A 17,497-nucleotide genomic window follows, 5' to 3' on the forward strand; every position below is an offset into this window, starting at 1 on the left:
CAACAAAAGCTTTCCACTGTACCTCGGTACACGTGACAATAAACTAATCTCAACTTTTGCCATTCACCTACGTTTTATGCGCAGAAATTGTTGCTGGTGTAGCATTCTTCTGCACCCTTGCTCAGTCTAAATCTGACGGCAGGTTTAGCTTAGCTTAGAGATACGGCGCAGAAACAGGCCCTTCGGCCAGCCGAGTCCGCGCCGACCAGCGATCCCCGCGCACTAACACTATCCTACACCCGGGACAAATTTCCAATTATACCAAGCCAATTAACCAACAAACTTCTACGTCTTTGGAGAGTGGGTAGAAACTGGAGATCCCGAACAAAGCCCATGCAGGTCAAGGGGATGACAATAGACAATAGACAATAGGCAATAGGTGCAGGAGGAGGCCATTCGGCCCTTCGAGCCAGCACCGCCATTCAATGTGATTATGGCTGATCATTCTCAATCAGTACCCCGTTCCTGCCTTCTCCCCATACCCCCTGACTCCGCTATCCTTAAGAGCTCTATCCAGCTCTCTCTTGAATGCATTCAGAGAATTGGCCTCCACTGCCTTCTGAGGCAGAGAATTCCACGGATTCACAACTCTCTGACTGAAAAAGAGATGTACAAACTCTGTACAGACAGCACCCCCTGATCGAACCTGCAACTCTGGTGCTGTAAGGCAGCAACTCTGCCGCTGCGCGTGTAAGCGTGTGCACGTGCGTGTACGTGTGTGCGTGTGTCAGACCCATTGCATTTGACGAAGAGAATGAGAATGCACAAATGCAGTGCAATTTTATTGCGAACCAGATCTAGAAAAGGCAATGAACCTGAAGCATTGGAGCCAGCTGGGCTGGGAAGGATGACGGTTGGTGGGAGCGGCGGAAGTCAGAAGTCCAGTCGCCCTCTCCCCCACGCCCGCCCTCCATTCCCCAATCCTGGCCCAGGGCCGTTGGACCTCAGAGACAGTCTCCGCAATTGAGACACACAAGAAGCTGGAGTAACTCAGCGGGACAGGCAGCATCTCTGCAAAGATGGAACGGGTGACGTTCGGATCGAGGCCCCCTCCTCAGACTGGTTAGAGATATAGGCGATGATGTAGAGAGATAAAGAACAACGAATGAAAGATGTGCAAAAAAGTAACGATGAAAAGAAAACGAGAAGCTGGTGCGTCTTGGGTGGGAGAGGGATGGAGAGAGAGGGAAATCAATATTCATATCAATGGGCTGTAAAAGAAAATAACTGCAGATGCTGATACAAATCGAAGGTATTTATTCACAAAATGCTGGAGTAACTCAGCAGGTCAGGCAGCATCTCAGGAGAGAAGGAATGGGTGACGTTTCGGGTCGAGACCCTTCTTCAGACTGATGTCAGGGGGGCGGGACAAAGGAAGGATATAGGTGGAGACAGGAAGATGGAGGGAGATCTGGGAAGGAGGAGGGGAAGAGAGGGACAGAGGAACTATCTAAAGTTGGATAATTTTAGCAGATGTGGCTGGCTGAGATGCTGTTCCTCCAATTCCCATTTTGTAGCACTTTGGTCAACGTGGGTTGTTTTTAAATGTGCTATACAAATAAAATTGACTTGACTTGACTTGACCCATCCCTTCTCTCCAGAGATGCTGCCTGTCCCGCTGAGTTACTCCAGCATTTTGTGTCTGTCTTGGGTTTACATCAGCATCTGCAGTTCCTTCCTACACTGGGGACGTGCCCCCCGATGTCAGTGCCCATCATGCCCGCCCAGGGTCCAGGCAGCATGTTCTGGCAGGTCCACCAGACCTGCATTGGCCGGGCCAGGCTGGGGGCCATGGGCCTGCCATCTACTTCCTGACCAAGATGTTGTCGTACTCCGTCTCCGAGTCGCTGTCGAGCGTGACCGCCGGGCGCGACCCTTCGGCCGACCTGCCCCTGCTAGCCCCCCGCTTGGCGGTGGCGGGCACGGCGTAGTCGTCGGTGTGCGGGTTGTAGGGGTACTCGTGCCCGCTGGGGTCACCCTCCCGGCCTCGTAGCCTCCAGGCGTGGCCGCTCACCTCCTCCGGGTAGTCGTAGAGCGAGGGCGCGTCCGATCCCTCGGGCTCGTCGTAGATGTGGTCCCTGGGGAGGGCCGCCGGCGGCAGCGGTGGCGCCACCTTCTCCTGCTGCCCGAAAGTGCGCTCGTCGATGGTGTCGTACAGAGGGTAGTCACTCGCCCGCGGCAGGAAGGTGGAGAAAGCCGTGGCCTCGGCCCCACCGTCCGGGGGCTTGGCGGGCAGACAGAGGGGTGCCGGGAGGCGCAGAGTCCGGGCGATGGAGTCGAAGGGGATCGCGTACTCGGACTCTATGGCCCCCGCTGCCACCTCCTCCCGGGGCTTCCTGGACTTGCCCCGGGCCCCCGGCCTGCCAATGACATCCCGCACCTCAGAGTAGGTGGACTGTAGCTCAGGCTGGCTGCCCCTGGGTTGGCCTCCACGCCCCTTGGACCCTGGCTTCCAGGGCAAGGTGGAAGCCGACCTGACACTGGGCTCGGGGGCCAGCTCCAGGGAGAGGGCTCTCAGGGCCGGGAGAGTGGCCGTGCCCATCTCCCCCTTCACCTTGGCTGGCTGCAGGCCTCCCTCGGCCACGCTCACCTCCCCCTCTTCCTCGGCCTCCTGGGCAGAGCCAGGTCTGGAGGCCACCAAGTCCTCGTTGTAACCGTCGCTGGCCGCCAGCTTCTCCTCCCTGGGGCTGCCCTGCCGGACAAGCTTGATGGCCAACTCAATCACCTGGAAGATGCCATTGGCGTGCTTGGTGTCAAACTCAAAGCTGCCCTCTCCCGACACGCAGCGCCGGCCAGCCTCGAAGGTAAAGGTCACCTGGAAACAGAGCAGAGAGGAAACGCGGTCAAGGTGCGTACCCAGGGACGAGATACTCCCCCGACCAGTCTGGCAGAGCATGACGCCCACAACAGTGCTGGCTCAAAGGGCCGAATGGCCTACTACTGCACCTATTGTCTATTGAGGGCGTGCAGCGTAGGTTCACTAGGTTAATTCCCGGAATGGCGGGACTGTCGTATGTTGAAAGGCTGGAGCAATTAGGCTTGTATACACTGGAATTTAGAAGGATGAGGGGGGATCTTATTGAAACATATAAGATAATTAGGGGATTGGACACATTAGAGGCAGGAAACATGTTCCCAATGTTGGGGGAGTCCAGAACCAGGGGCCACAGTTTAAGAATAAGGGGTAGGCCATTTAGAACGGAGACGAGGAAGAACTTTTTCAGTCAGAGAGTTGTGAAGGTGTGGAATTCTCTGCCTCAGAAGGCAGTGGAGGCCAGTTCGTTGGATGCTTTCAAGAGAGAGCTGGATAGAGCTCTTAAGGATAGCGGAGTGAGGGGGTATGGGGAGAAGGCAGGAACGGGGTACTGATTGAGAGTGATCAGCCATGATCGCATTGAATGGCGGTGCGTACAGGCTCGAAGGACTGAATGGCCTCCTCCTGCACCTATTGTCTATTGTCTATTGTCTATTGTCTATTGTCTATTGTCTAACTTTGAGCCTGCCCTTCACCACTGTCAGTCAGTCACTCAGTACATTGTAAAACAATCATGACCCTTGGAGCAGAAATGGGCCATTCGGCCCATCTGCTCCACTAAACCTCTACCTTTTTTAGTTTAGTTTAGAGATACAGTGCGGAAACAGGTCCTTTCGGCCCACCGGGTCCGCGCCGACCAGCGATCCCCGCACATTAACATTATCCTACACCCACTAGGGATAATTTTTATATTTACACCAAGCCAATTAACCTACAAACCTGTACGTCTTTCGAGCGTGGGAGGAAACCGAAGATCTCGGAGAAAACCCACGCGGGTCACGGGGAGAACGTACATACTCCTGTAGTCGGGATCGAACCCGGGTCTCCGGAGCTGCATTTGGTGTAAGGCAGCAACTCTACCGCTGCGCCACCGAGCCGCCCTCTCCACCCTCTACAAACCTTTCCACCCTCTACTTATCTAAACCACTCTGCCCTCTACCTCTCTGAAGCACTCCACCTCCTATCCCTCTATACCTCCCAACCCTCGAGCTCTCTAAAGCACTCCGCCCTCTCTCTTTTACAATGCTCCATCCTCAACGATATCCAACCATACATTCTTACACATTCTGTGATTCATTCAGGAGCCCAATCCACCGCATTCAGACACTTTGCCAACCGCTGGTCTATAGTTCTCTCTCCCCTCCCAGCTAGGGTTGCCAACTGTCCCGTATTAGCCGGGACGTCCCGTGTATTGGGCTAAATTAGTTTGCCCATGTCCCGTATTAGGCCCGGACACTGTAGGCCCGGGCGCCGCTGTAGGCCCGGGCGCCGCCTTACGGAGGTTGCATAGCAACCCGCCTCCTGGGTTGGGCGGCTGCCATTGGTGGAGCGGGAGCACGTGGCCGCTGGCTGGGTGAGGTCACGTGGGGCGCGGGGCGGTGACGTCACCGTTCGTCCCTTATTTGGGAGTGAGGAAGTTGGCAACCCTACTCCCAGCCCACATTTCTTACCGAAGAGGGGCCGCATTGGCAGCTGTTTACCTTGTCCCGCCCAAAGCGCCTGAGAAACTTGTAGGGCCATGTGTAGACCACCTCACTGCTCTTCAGCTGCCTCAGCTGGAGGCTGTCGTCCTCGACCCGGAGCAGGAACTGTCCTTGGAGGCCGCACCTATCTGCTGCTTCCGTCTTCCTCACTGCCACCCGGAACTCCTTCACTGCACACAACACACAACGTAAACTGGTCAAAGATGCAGCTCCACAGCCAAAACCCAATGGGCTGTTCTACTTTACACTTTAGAGACACGGCGCAGAAACGGGCCCTTCAGCCCACCGAGTCCGGGCCGACCAGCCATCACCCTGTACAACAGCGCTATCATACCCACTAGGGACCATTTACAGTTTTACCGAAGCCAATCAGCCTACCAACCTGCAAGTCTTTGGGGTGCGGGAGGAAACCGGAGCACCAGGAGAAAACCCACTTGGTCACCGAGGAAACGTACAAAGTCCTTACACCCCTAGGTAGGATCGAACCCGATCTCCGGCACTGTAAGGCAGCAACTCTACCACCCTGCGGACCTAAAATTAGATAAGTAACACTGGATGCATTCAGAAGATGGAGAGGTGACGTTTCGGGTCGGGACCTTTTTTCAGTCTGAAGATGGATCCCAATCTGAAAGGCCACCTATCCATGTTCCCCACAGATGCTGCCTGACCGTCTGAGTTACTCCAGCACTCTGTGAAACGTCACCTATCCATGTTCTCCAGAGATGCTGCCTGACCCGCTGAGTAACTCCAGCACTCTGTGAAACGTCACCTATCCATGTTCCCCACAGATGCTGTCTGACCCGCTGAGTTACTCCAGCACTCTGTGAAACGTCACCTATCCATGTTCTCCACAGATGCTGCCTGACCCGCTGAGTTACTCCAGCACTCTGTGAAACGTCACCTACCCATGTTCCCCACAGATGCTGCCTGACCCGCCGAGTTACTCCAGCACTTTGCGCCTATCTTCGGTGTAAACCAGAATCTGCAGTTCCCTCCTGCACAGTAAATGACGCAAGACAAGGACGCACTTGATGGAAGGAGTTACTGAGAACTCCAGGGCGGCACGGTGGCGCAGCGGTAGAGTTGCTGCCTTACAGCGAATGCAGTGCCGGAGACTCAGGTTCGATCCCGACTACGGGCACCATCTGTACGGAGTTTGTACGTTCTCCCCGTGACCTGCGTGGGTTTTCTCCAAGATCTTCGGTTTCCTCCCACACTCCAAAGACGTACAGGTGTGTAGGTTAATTGGCTGGTCAAATGTGGAAAAAAAATTGTCCCTAGTGTGTGTGTAGGATAGTGTTAATGTGCGGGGATCGCTGGGCGGCGCGGACCCGGTGGGCCGAAGGGCCTGTTTCCGCGCTGTATCTCTAAATCTAAATCTAAAGAACACGCGCACTGGCAGAGTGGGCAGAGGGACCCTGGGTGCCAGTGTCACAGGGAGCGGAGGGTCTCGCATGCCGGAGGGTCTCGCATGCCAGAGTGTCCCTGTGGTAGGGTTGCCAACTTCCTCACTCACAAATACGGGACAAGGTGACGTCACCGCCCCGCGCCCCACGTGATCTCACCCAGCCACGTGCTCCCGCTCCACCAATGGCGGCCGCCCGGGCCGGGAGGCGGGTTGCTACGGAACCTCCGTTAGGCTGCGTCTGGGCCTACATTGTCCGATGTAGGAAAAAAACTGCAGATGCTGGTTAAAATCGAAGGTGAACACACAATGCTGGAGTAACTCAGCGGGTCAGGCAGCATGGGTGACGTTTCGGGTCGAGATCTTCTTTAGACTTGACTCTTCAGGGTCTCGACCGGAAACGTCACCCATTCCTTCTCTCCCGAGAAGCTGCATGACCCGCTGAGTTACTCCAACATTTTGGGTCTCCCCACACTGTGCGGGACTGCTGCGGGCCCCGGGCCTACAGTGTCCGGGCCTACAGTGTCCGGGCACACAGTGTCGGGGCCTACAGTGTCCGGGCCTACAGTGTCCGGGCCTACAGTGTCCGGGCACACAGTGTCGGGGCCTACAGTGTCCGGGCCTACAGTGTCCGGGCCTACAGTGTCCGGACCTACAGTGTCCGGGCCTACAGTGTCCGGGCCTACAGTGTCCGAGCCTACAGTGTCCGGGCATACAGTGCCATCCGGGCCTAATACGGGACAAGGGCGGTCCCGTACGGGACAAACCAATTTAGCCCAAAATACGGGATGTCCCGGCTAATACGGGACAGTTGGCAACCCTACTCTGCGGTCACATTAGCAGCTGGTAGGACAGCACAGTGATGCAGCGGTAGAGTTGCTACCTTACAGTTCCAGAGAGCCGGTTCGATCCTGACCACGGGCGCTTTCTTTACTGAGTTTAAACGTTCTCCCTGTGAGCACGTGGGTTTTCACCGGATGCTACTGTTTCCTCCCACACTCCAAAGACGTACAGGTTTGTAGGTTAATTGGCTTGATAGAATTGTAAAATCCCCAATGTGTGTATGTGTGTAGGATAGCGTTCGTGTGCAGGGATCGCTGGTCGGTGCGGACTCAGTGGGTGGAAGGGCCCGTTTCCATGCACTGCACCGACCAGCGATCTCAAACTGTATCTCAAACTGTAGAAAGGTTTAGTTTCTAGTTTTGTTTAGAAATACATGCAGACTGGAGTCTGAAGAAGGGTCTCGACCCAAAATGTCACCTATCCATGTTCTCCAGAGATGCTGCCTGATCTGCTGAGTTACTCCAACATTTTGTGCCCTTCTTTGTATTAACCAGCATCTGCAGTTCCTTGTGTTCTGTTCCTGTAAATGATGGGCCATCAACTTTTCTTTACCTTAATTCAAACGATATCATTATTTGTATCAGGGTATCTCTGCTGATCTCAAAGTTGCACTGCCTTTGCATCTTCTAGAAATTTTCCGAGATGCCTCATCTTGTTATGAGTGTGGGCCTGCTGTGTCGCTGTGTATTGTTGATAAGATCTCCAATGCTTCCTAGTTTTAAATGATACACATAGGCAAGTATCCTTCCTGCCTACGTGCTGCGGTTTCAGATTAGGCCCATGGAAGGCAGATCGTAGAAGTTCCACATGTCAGCTCCAGAGCAGCAAAGATTAGAAGGACAGCCAAGATTACTGGTGCCCCTCACTGCAAACCTGGGGTGTGCTGTACCCCAGACTGTGTACGAGTATTGGTGTGTTTGTGTGAGTGTGTGTGCATGAGTGTGTGTGTGTGTGTGTGTGTGTGAGTGTGTGTGTTGGTGTGTGTGTGTTTACGTGAGTGTTGGTGTGTGTTGGTGTGTGTTGGTGTGTGTGTGTGTGTGTGTTGGTGTGTGTGAGTGTGTGTTGGTGTGTGTGTGTGTGTGTGTGTGTGTGTTGGTGTGTGTGAGTGTGTGTTGGTGTGTGTGTGAGTGAGTGTGAATGTTGGTGTGTGTGTATTTATGTGAATGTTGGTGTGTATGTGTGTGTGTGTGTGTGTGTGTGTGAATGTTGGTGTGTATGTGTGTGTGTGTGGGCGTGTGTGTGTGTGTTGGTGTGCGTGTGAGTGTGTGTGTGTGTTTAGACCTGGAGGTTGCTAATCCGTGACAGAACGTGACTTCCCCCACCGCGGATGTACAGATGTTGCAGAAGCCAATGTGTGTTTGACTCTCAGCCAGAGCAGGAAGCTGAGAAAGCCACCGTCAAAACCCTTTTCCATGACGTGAGTGAGTCTCACTGAGTGCAGGAGGTGCCTTCACCCTGAGCCCGGGGTGTAGCTAGCTCACCCACAGGGTGCACAGAGCACCCTCTGCCTCCACACCCACTGCCCCCTCGAGGGCTCACTGCCTCCCCTCACACACTCCTCCCCTCCCCTCACACACTCCTCCCCTCCCCTCCCCTCCCCTCCCCTCACACACCCCTCCCCTCCCCTCCCCTCACACACTCCTCCCCTCCCCTCCCCTCACACACTCCTCCCCTCCCCTCACACACTCCTCCCCTCACACACCCCTCCCCTCCACTCACACACTCCTCCCCTCCCCTCACACACTCCTCTCCCCTCCCCTCACACACTCCTCCCCTCCCCTCACACACTCCTCCCCTCCTCTCACACACTCCTCCCCTCCCCTCACACACTCCTCCCCTCACACACCCCTCCCCTCCACTCACACACTCCTCTCCCCTCCCCTCACACACTCCTCCCCTCCCCTCACACACTCCTCCCCTCCTCTCACACACTCCTCCCCTCCCCTCACACACTCCTCCCCTCCCCTCACACACTCCTCCCCTCCCCTCACACACTCCTCCCCTCCCCTCCCCTCCCCTCACACATTCCTCCCCTCCCCTCACCTCACACACTCCTCCCCTCCCGTCCCCTCACACACTCCTCCCCTCTCCCCTCACACACTCCTCCCCTCCCCTCACACACTCCTCCCCTCTGCCCCTCCACCCACTCCTCTCCTCTGCCTCTCAGCCTCTGCCTACCGATCTAGTAATCCCCCCTCACCCACTGAAACCCTCTGACTATTGCCCCCTCATACCCTCTGCCTCTCCACCCACATCCCCCCTGCCTCTTACCCACTCATAAGTTCCAATGACGGGAGCAGAATTAGGCCATTCGGCCCATCATGTCTACTCCGCCATTCAATCATGGCTGACCTATCTCTCCCTCCTAACCCCATTCTCCTGCCTTCTCCCCCATAACCCCTGACACCCGTCCGAATCGACAATCTATCCATCTCTGCCTTAAATATATCCACTGACTTGGCCTCCATGGCTTTCTGCGACAAAGAATTCCACAGATTCACCACTCACCCTCTCACTCACTGATCCCCTCACCGTTCCCATCTTCTGCCTCCCACCCACTGGCCCTTCGGCCCACAATGCCCATGCCGCCACATGCCGCCACATGGCCATTATCCCTCTATTCCCTGCATGTCCATCTGCTTGTCTAAACTCCTCTTAAACACCACTATCGTATCTGCCTCCAACACCACCCCTGGCAGCGCGTTCCAGGCACCCACCGCCTAGGGTTGCCAACTGTCCCGTATTAGCCGGGACATCCCGTATTTTGGGCTGAATTAGTTTATCCCCTACAGGACCGCCCTTGTCTCGTATTAGGCCTGGGGGGTGCTGTAGGCCCCGATGCTGTAGGCCCGGGCGCTGTAGGCCCGGGCGCTGTAGGCCCAGGCGCTGTAGGCCCGGACGCGCCTGTAGGCCCCGGACGGTCCTGTATTTGTAGGGTTGCCAACTTTCTCACTCCCAAATAAGGGACAAAGGGTGACGTCACCGCCCCGCGCGCCCCACGCGACCTCACCCAGCCACCTTCAAGCTAGCTAGCCCCCCTCACTTGGGAAAGGGACTGAGTGTTGACCATGTCTATACCGACCCAAAGGACAACTAGACAGGGCGGTTCAGTGCTGCCTCGGCCAGCAATACCCACAGCTCTTGAACGTGTCAAGAAAAATAGCTGCTTGTGTGTGAGGCTGGAGAAACTTTCCAACAGGCCCCTGTATCTGCTCACAATCTCACAAAACCTCTACTTCAGCAAATATCACACCTCATCAGCAGCTAAAAATTTTCTCACCATGCATCCAGTTAATAGCTGTGGTCAGCAGCAATGGGGAGCAGCGGAAGATTTGCGGCCTCACAACGCTTACAGCGCCAGAGACCCGGGTACGATCCCGACTACGGGCGCTGTCCGTGCGGGGTTTGCACGTTCTCCCCGTGACCTGCGTGGGTGTTCTCCGAGATCTTCGGTTTCCTCCCGCACTCCAAAGGCGTACAGGTTTTATAGTTTAAAATTGGCTTGGTTTAAGTGTAAATTGTCCCTAGTGTCTGTCTGAAGAAGGGTCTCGACCCGAAACGTCACCCATTCCTTCTCTCCCGAGATGCTGCCTGACCTGTTGAGTTACTCCAGCATTTTGTGAATAAATACCTTCGATTTGTACCAGCATCTGCAGTTATTTTCTTATACTATATTGTCCCTAGTGTGTGTCAGCTAATGTTAATGCGCAGGGATCGCTGGTCGGCGTGGACTCGGTGGGCCGAAGGGCCTGTTTCCGTACTGTATCTCTAAAACTAAAGTAAACTAAGATCATCCCTGTCCAGACAGACAACAAGGAAGCTGGATAGACTCCAACTTCATTCATTTTAGTTTCGAGATACAGGTGCTTCGGCCCACCGAGTCTGCACCGACCAGCAATCCCCACACACTAACACTATCCTGCACACACTCGGGACAACTTACACATACACAACGGCCAATTAACCTACAAACAATAGACAATAGACAATAGGTGCAGGAGGAGGCCATTTGGCCCTTCGAGCCAGCACCGCCATTCAATGTGATCATGGCTGATCATTCTCCAATCAGTACCCCCGTTCCTGCCTTCTCCCCATACCCCCTGACTCCGCTATCCTTAAGAGCTCTGTCTAGCTCTCCCTTGAATGCATTCAGAGAATTGGCCTCCACTGCCTTCTGAGGCAGAGAATTCCACAGATTCACAACTCTCTGACTGAAAATGTTTTTCCTCACCTCAGTTCTAAATGGCCTACCCCTTATTCTTAAACTGTGGCCCCTGTACGTCTTTAGAGTGTGGGAGGAAACCGTGGATCTCGGAGAAAAACCCACGCGGGTCACGGGGAGAATGTACAAACTCCGTACAGACAGCAGCAGTAGTCGGGATCGAACCCGGGTCTCTGAATACATAACTGTATCTATAAACTAAGCCCAAAAAAACATAAATGACTGAACATTTCAGGAAAGTGAAGGGTCGACCTCTGGGTTTACATCGCGAGGTTGGTGAACCACAACTGCCCCCACATCCATGAGCTGCTAGGGAAATAACTGCAGATGCTGGTTTAAATCGAAGATAGACACTAAATGCTGGAGTAACTCAGCGGGTCAGGCAGCATCTCTGCAGAGAAGGAATGGGCGACGTTTCGGGTCGAGACTTTCATCAGTCTGAAGAAGGGTCTCGACCCGAAACGTCGCCCATTCCTTCTCTCTAGAGATGTTGCCTGACCCGCTGAGTTACTCCAGCATTTGGTGTCCATGAGCTGCCACCCAGATGGTCAACATTACAGAGCCGGGGGACTGCAGATGCTGGAATCCTGAAGGAAACAAACTGTTGGAGGAACTCAAGTGGGTCAGGCAGCAACTGTGGAGGGAATGGGCATCTGACCTTTCAGTCTGAAGAAGGGTCCCAAAGCCAAAACGTCGCTCGATAGTTTGCCTCCACAGATGCTGCCCGACCCGCTAACCTCCTCCCGCAGTTGGCGTTTCGATCGTCATTAGCGTCACTGGTCAATGGTTCCCTTATTGTCAGGTGTACGAGGTACAGTGAAATACATTGTTTGCATACACATAAGCAAGGCTATCTGCCCCACAAGGCTAGTGTTAGCAAGACTAGTGTTGGCACGGCGGTAGAGCTGCTGCCTCACAGCGCCAGAGACCCAGGTTCAATCCTGACTACGGGCGCCGTCTGTACAGAGTTTGTACGTTCTCCCCGTGACCTGCGTGGGTTTTCTCCGAGATCTTCGGTTTCCTCCCACACTCCAAAGACGTGCAGGTTTGTATGTTAATTGACTGGGTATAAAATGTGAAATTGCACCTAATGTGTGTAGGATAGTGCTAGTGGATGGGGATCGCTGGTTGGCACAGACTCGGTGGGCCGAAGGGCCTGTTTCCGCACTGTTTCTCTGAACTAAACTAAACTAAACGGGGTACTGATTGAGAATGATCAGCCATGATCACATTGAATGGCGGTGGTGGCTCGAAGGGCCAAATGGCCTCCTCCTGCACCTATTGTCTATTGTCTATAAACGAAGAGACAGGTGTCTTCCACAGCTCAAGCATGGTGTACCTTGGGTCCATGCGAGGGGTGGGTGTGTTCCCTCCCCTCTCTCTCCAGACGGAAGGTGGCAATAAATGAGGACCACAGGCAATGGGGGAGTGTGTGACTGTACATGGTGGTGGTGCCACATAGGCACGCCCTAGGTTAGTGTGGCCCCAGCCCCTGACCGTGTCCCACGCTGCCCCTCCTCTTCCCCGTTCTCCACACACATTCTGAGCTGACTCTCGGAGACACACTCATGTTGGCCGATCGCCGACCATTTGTGGGTACGTGTGTGGGAAAATAAACTGCAGATACGTAACTATTTAAATCGAAGGTAGACACAAAATGCTGGAGTAACTCAGCGGGGTCAGGCAGCATCTCGGGACTGTCATATGTTGAAAGACTGGAGCGACTAGGCTTGTATACACTGGAATTTAGAAGGATGAGAGGGGATCTTATTGAAACATATTAGATTATTTTAGGGATTGGACACGTTAGAGGCAGGAAACATGTTCCCAATGTTGGGGGAGTCCCAAACCAGGGGTCACAGTTTAAGGCAGGAACGGGGTACTGATTGAGAATGATCAGCCATGATCACATTGAATGGCGGTGCTGGCATATACACACACACACACACACACACACACTGAACGTTGTTTTTCTCCCTCTCGTTATCATATTAGTTTACAGTGTACGATGTTTACATATTCTGTTGTGCTGCTGCAAGTAAGAATTTCATTGTTCTGTCAGGGACGTATGACAATAGACAATGGACAATAGACAATAGGTGCAGGAGGAGGCCATTCGGCCCTTCGAGCCAGCACCGCCATTCAATGTTATCATAGCTGATCATTCTCAATCAGTACCCCGTTCCTGACTTCTCCCCATACAGAGACATGCCCTAGGGTGACGATAAAAACACTCTGGACTCTTGACTCTTGTTCTCCACCTCCCACACCCACCCCCAACTCCCCTCCTCCCCCCTGGCCCCCTCCTCTCCGAGCCCTCACCCCCCCTCCAGCTTCTCCGACAGTCAGAGATTTCCCATGAAAGTGGAGAAAGGGAGGTTCGCGAGAACTCACGCCTGGTCTCTACGCCCAGCTTCGTCACTATTTCCACTGGGGACACTCGGCTCATTGCAGTGGAAGGCGTCTCGAGACTGCCTCCCAGATCAAGATGCCTATCTGGTTTCTATTTTGAGAATGAGCTTCTTCACAGAACGCAGCAGAAATGTGTGTTGCAGCTTTTGCTCGGTCGCACCATGAGGGAACTGACCCCTAGTAGGGTTGCCAACTTCCTCACTCCCAAATAAGGGACAAAGGGTGACATCGCTGCCCCACGCCCCCACGTGACCTCACCCAGCCAGCGGCCACGTGCTCCCGCTTCACCAACAGCGGCTGCCGTTGGTGGAGCGGGAGCACGTGGCCGCTGGCTGGGTGAGGTCACGTGGGGGCGCTGGGCGGTGACGTCATCCGTTGTCCCTTATTTGGGAGTGAGGAAGTTGGCAACCCTACTAACGCGCGACAAGGGCAGTCCCGCACGGGGCAAACTAATTTAGCCCAAAATACGGGATGTCCCGGCTGATACGGGACAGTTGGCGACCCTGCTCCAAAGTGACCAAAGCTCGTTACCTTCCAATCCCATTGGTGGCACTTGCCATGGAGATGGGACCCTTAGAGATAGATTAGGTATAGAGCCCACAGAAACAAGCCCTTCGGCCCACTGAGTACATGCTGACCAGCGATGGAACAAGCTGCCAGAGGAGGTAGTTGAGGCAGGAACTGACCTAACATTTAAGAAACAGTTGGACAGGTACATCAATAGACAATAGACAATAGACAATAGGTGCAGGAGGAGGCCATTCAGCCCTTCGAGCCAGCACCGTCATTCAATGTGATCATGGCTGATCATTCTCAATCAGTACCCCGTTCCTGCCTTCTCCCCATACCCCCTGACTCCACTATCCTTAAGAGCTCTATCTAGCTCTCTCTTGAATAGGACAGGTTTGGAGGGATATGGACCAAATGGTGGCAGGTGGGACTAGTGTAGCTGGGACATTGGTTGGCCGGTGTGGGCAAGTTGGGCCGTAGGGCCTGTTTCAACGCTGTACCACTCCATGATTCAATGACCCTACCTACGGCTGTCATATACTGATGAGCCACTTTGCTTTGATGTCCTTATCAAACATGAACACATCTCAGTCCAAAGATAGACACAGAGAGCTGGAGTAACTCAGCGGGCCAGACGGCATCAATGGAGTAAAGGAATAGGTGATGTATCGTGTTGAGGCACTTTTTCCGACTAAGAGTCTGGGGAAAGGGAAACGATAGGTATAGACGTTGACATAGAGAGATATGGAACAAGTGAATGCAAGATCTGCAAAAAAGTAACGATGATAAAGGAAATAGGCCGTTGTTCGCTGTGCAGAGAATGTGATTCAACAAGACGACTTTGAGTAGGAAGGAACTGCAGGTGCTGGTTTACACTGAAGATAGCATCAAATGCTGGAGTAACTCAGCGGGACAGGCAGCATCTCTGGACCTGGGTGGGGGAGGGACGGAGAGAGAGGGGGATGAAAGAGCTACTTGCATCCTGCCTTTTGTGTCTGTCTGCGGTTGAGACCAGCACCTGCAGTTCCTTGCTAAACATCTCAGTCCATGTCTGTTTGAATATTTACACAGAGGAGGACATGACCACAGGCACGCTGAGAGGTAGCGTTGCCAACTTCCTCACTCCCAAATGAGGGACAAAGGGTGACGTCACCGCCCCGCGCGACCTCACCCAGCCAGCGGCCACGTGCTCCCGCTCCACCAATGGGGCGCGGGCGTTGACGTCACCCTTTGTCCCTTATTTGGGAGTGAGGAAGTTGGCAACCCCTACTAACACAGGACAAGGGCGGTCCCCGTACGGGACAAACCAATTTAGCCCAAAATACGGGATGTCCCGGCTAATACGGGACAGTTGGCGACCCTACCCACAAGCACACTGAGAGGGTGTCTGTCTTACCGGCCTTGCGGGTGCTGTACAGCGAATTCTCCTCCATTGGCACCACATTATTCTTCTCCTTCTTTGACCGCTGAGAACCATCGGCCTTACTCAGCCCCGGCCATTCACCCCAAAACATCTGGAAGGAGAAAAGCACCAGTGATATTTTAGTTTAGTTAGCGACACAGTGTGGAAACAGGCCCATCTGTGGAATTCTCTGCCTCAGAAGGCAGTGGAGGCCAATTCTCTGAATGCATTGAAGAAAGAGCTAGACAGAGCTCTTAAGGATAGCGGAGTCAGGGGGTATGGGGAGAAGGCAGGAACGGGGTACTGATTGAGAATGATCAGCCATGATCACATTGAATGGCGGTGCTGGCTCGAAGGGCCGAATGGCCTCCTTCTGCACCTATTGTCTATTGTCTATCAGCCCACCGAGTCCGCACCGACCAGCGATCCCCGTACTATCCTAGACACACTAGGGACAATTAAATTTATGCCAAGCCAATTGACTTACAAACCCATACACTAACACTATCCTACACACACACACACACACACACACACACACACACACACACACACACACACACACACACACACACAGACACACACACAAACACACACACACACACTCGGGACAATTACATTTATGCTAAGCCAATTAACCTACAAACCCATACACTAACACTATCCTACACACACACACACACACACACACACACACACACACACACACACACACACACTAGGGACAATTACATTTATGCCAAGCCAATTAACCTACAAACCCATACACTAACACTATCCTACAGACACACGCACACACACACACACCAGGGACAATTTACAATTTTGCCAAGCCAATTAACCTACAAACCCATACACTAACACTATCCTACACACACACACACACACACACACACACACACACGCACACGCACACACACACACACACACACACACACACACACACACACACGCACACGCACACGCACACGCACGCACACACACACACACACGGGACAATTTGCAATTTTACCAAGCCAATTAGCCTACAAAGCTGTACATCTTTGGAGTGTGGGAGGAAACTAGAGATCGTGGGGAAAACCCACACGCAGGTCACGGGGAGATCGTACAAACTCCGCACAGACAGCACCCGTAGTCAGGATCGAACCGGGGTCTCTGGCGCTGTGAAGCAGCAACTCTACCGCTGCGCCACCGTGCCGGCCCTTTCTCCGGACAAAAGATTACTCCTCTTGACCACGTGACTATGTATCACACGTCTGCCCTCCTTGCCACTGCTGCCTCCTTACCCTGTTGCATCCACTGATGTAATTAGACAATAGACAATAGGTGCAGGAGTAGGCCATTCGGCCCATCAAGTGGCCTGGCATCCCACAGCATTGCCCCTTGTGGTTATGGTCCTTAGCTCCCTGCTGCAGCCACACATTTCCTCAGAAAACCACCACTGGTAAACCTGTCAACATCTTTGATAAGCAGCGATTGTAACCTGCGGTTCTTTGCCACTTTCCAAAATCGCTGTCGACAACTGAACTAGATTCTGACACTTTGAAATGTGAAGATTGTGTGTGTAATGCCACTGGGAGATGCAACGCCAAATATCTTTCAAATACCATCAAATACAGGAGATGAGGAAGAACTTCTTTAGTCAGAGGGTGGTGAATCTGTGGACTTCTTTGTCGCAGAAGGCTGTGGAGGCCAAGTCAGTGGATATATTTAAGGCAGAGTTAGATAGATTCTTGATTAGTGCGGGTGTCAGGGGTTATGGGGAGAAGGCAGGAAAATGGGGTTTGGAGGGAAAGGCAGATCAGCCATGATTGAATGGCGGAGTAGACTTGATGGGCCGAATGGCCTAATTCTTCTCCTATCACATGACCTTAATGTGTTCGATTGTCCAACTTAGACACCGAGTCTTCAGCTAGCTTGTAAGTTCATAAGAGCAGAATTAGACCGTTTGGCCTATCAAGTCTACTCTGCCATTCAATCATGGCTGTTCTATCTCTACCTCCTAACCCTCCTTCAGAAGAAGGGTCTCGACCCGGAACGTCACCCACTGAATCTGAAGAAGGGTCTCGACCCGAAACATCACCCATTCCTTCTCTCCAGAGATGCTGCCTGTCCCGCTGAGTTACACCAGCATTTTGTGTCTGTCTTCGGTATAAAGCAGCATCTGCAGTTTATTGGCTGGGAC

The 17,497-nt window shown here is 53.4% G+C and overlaps 1 protein-coding gene across 1 annotated transcript in view; it reads right to left on the minus strand.

The window, feature by feature from the left end:
• Positions 1-927: 927 nt before the first annotated feature.
• Positions 928-17,497, minus strand: part of LOC144610305 (docking protein 2-like) — a 29,684-nt gene continuing 13,114 nt past the window's right edge. The window contains exons 3-5 of the mRNA XM_078428906.1: positions 15,307-15,424; positions 4,516-4,688; positions 928-2,815 (exon numbers count right to left, since the gene is read on the minus strand). Coding sequence (XP_078285032.1) covers positions 1,805-2,815; positions 4,516-4,688; positions 15,307-15,424 — 1,302 coding nt within the window. The 3' untranslated portion in view covers positions 928-1,804. The remainder of the gene's footprint in view (positions 2,816-4,515; positions 4,689-15,306; positions 15,425-17,497) is intronic.

Source organism: Rhinoraja longicauda, chromosome 36 (assembly GCF_053455715.1).
Source record: "Rhinoraja longicauda isolate Sanriku21f chromosome 36, sRhiLon1.1, whole genome shotgun sequence".
In the NCBI taxonomy this organism is placed as follows: Eukaryota; Metazoa; Chordata; class Chondrichthyes; order Rajiformes; family Arhynchobatidae; genus Rhinoraja; species Rhinoraja longicauda.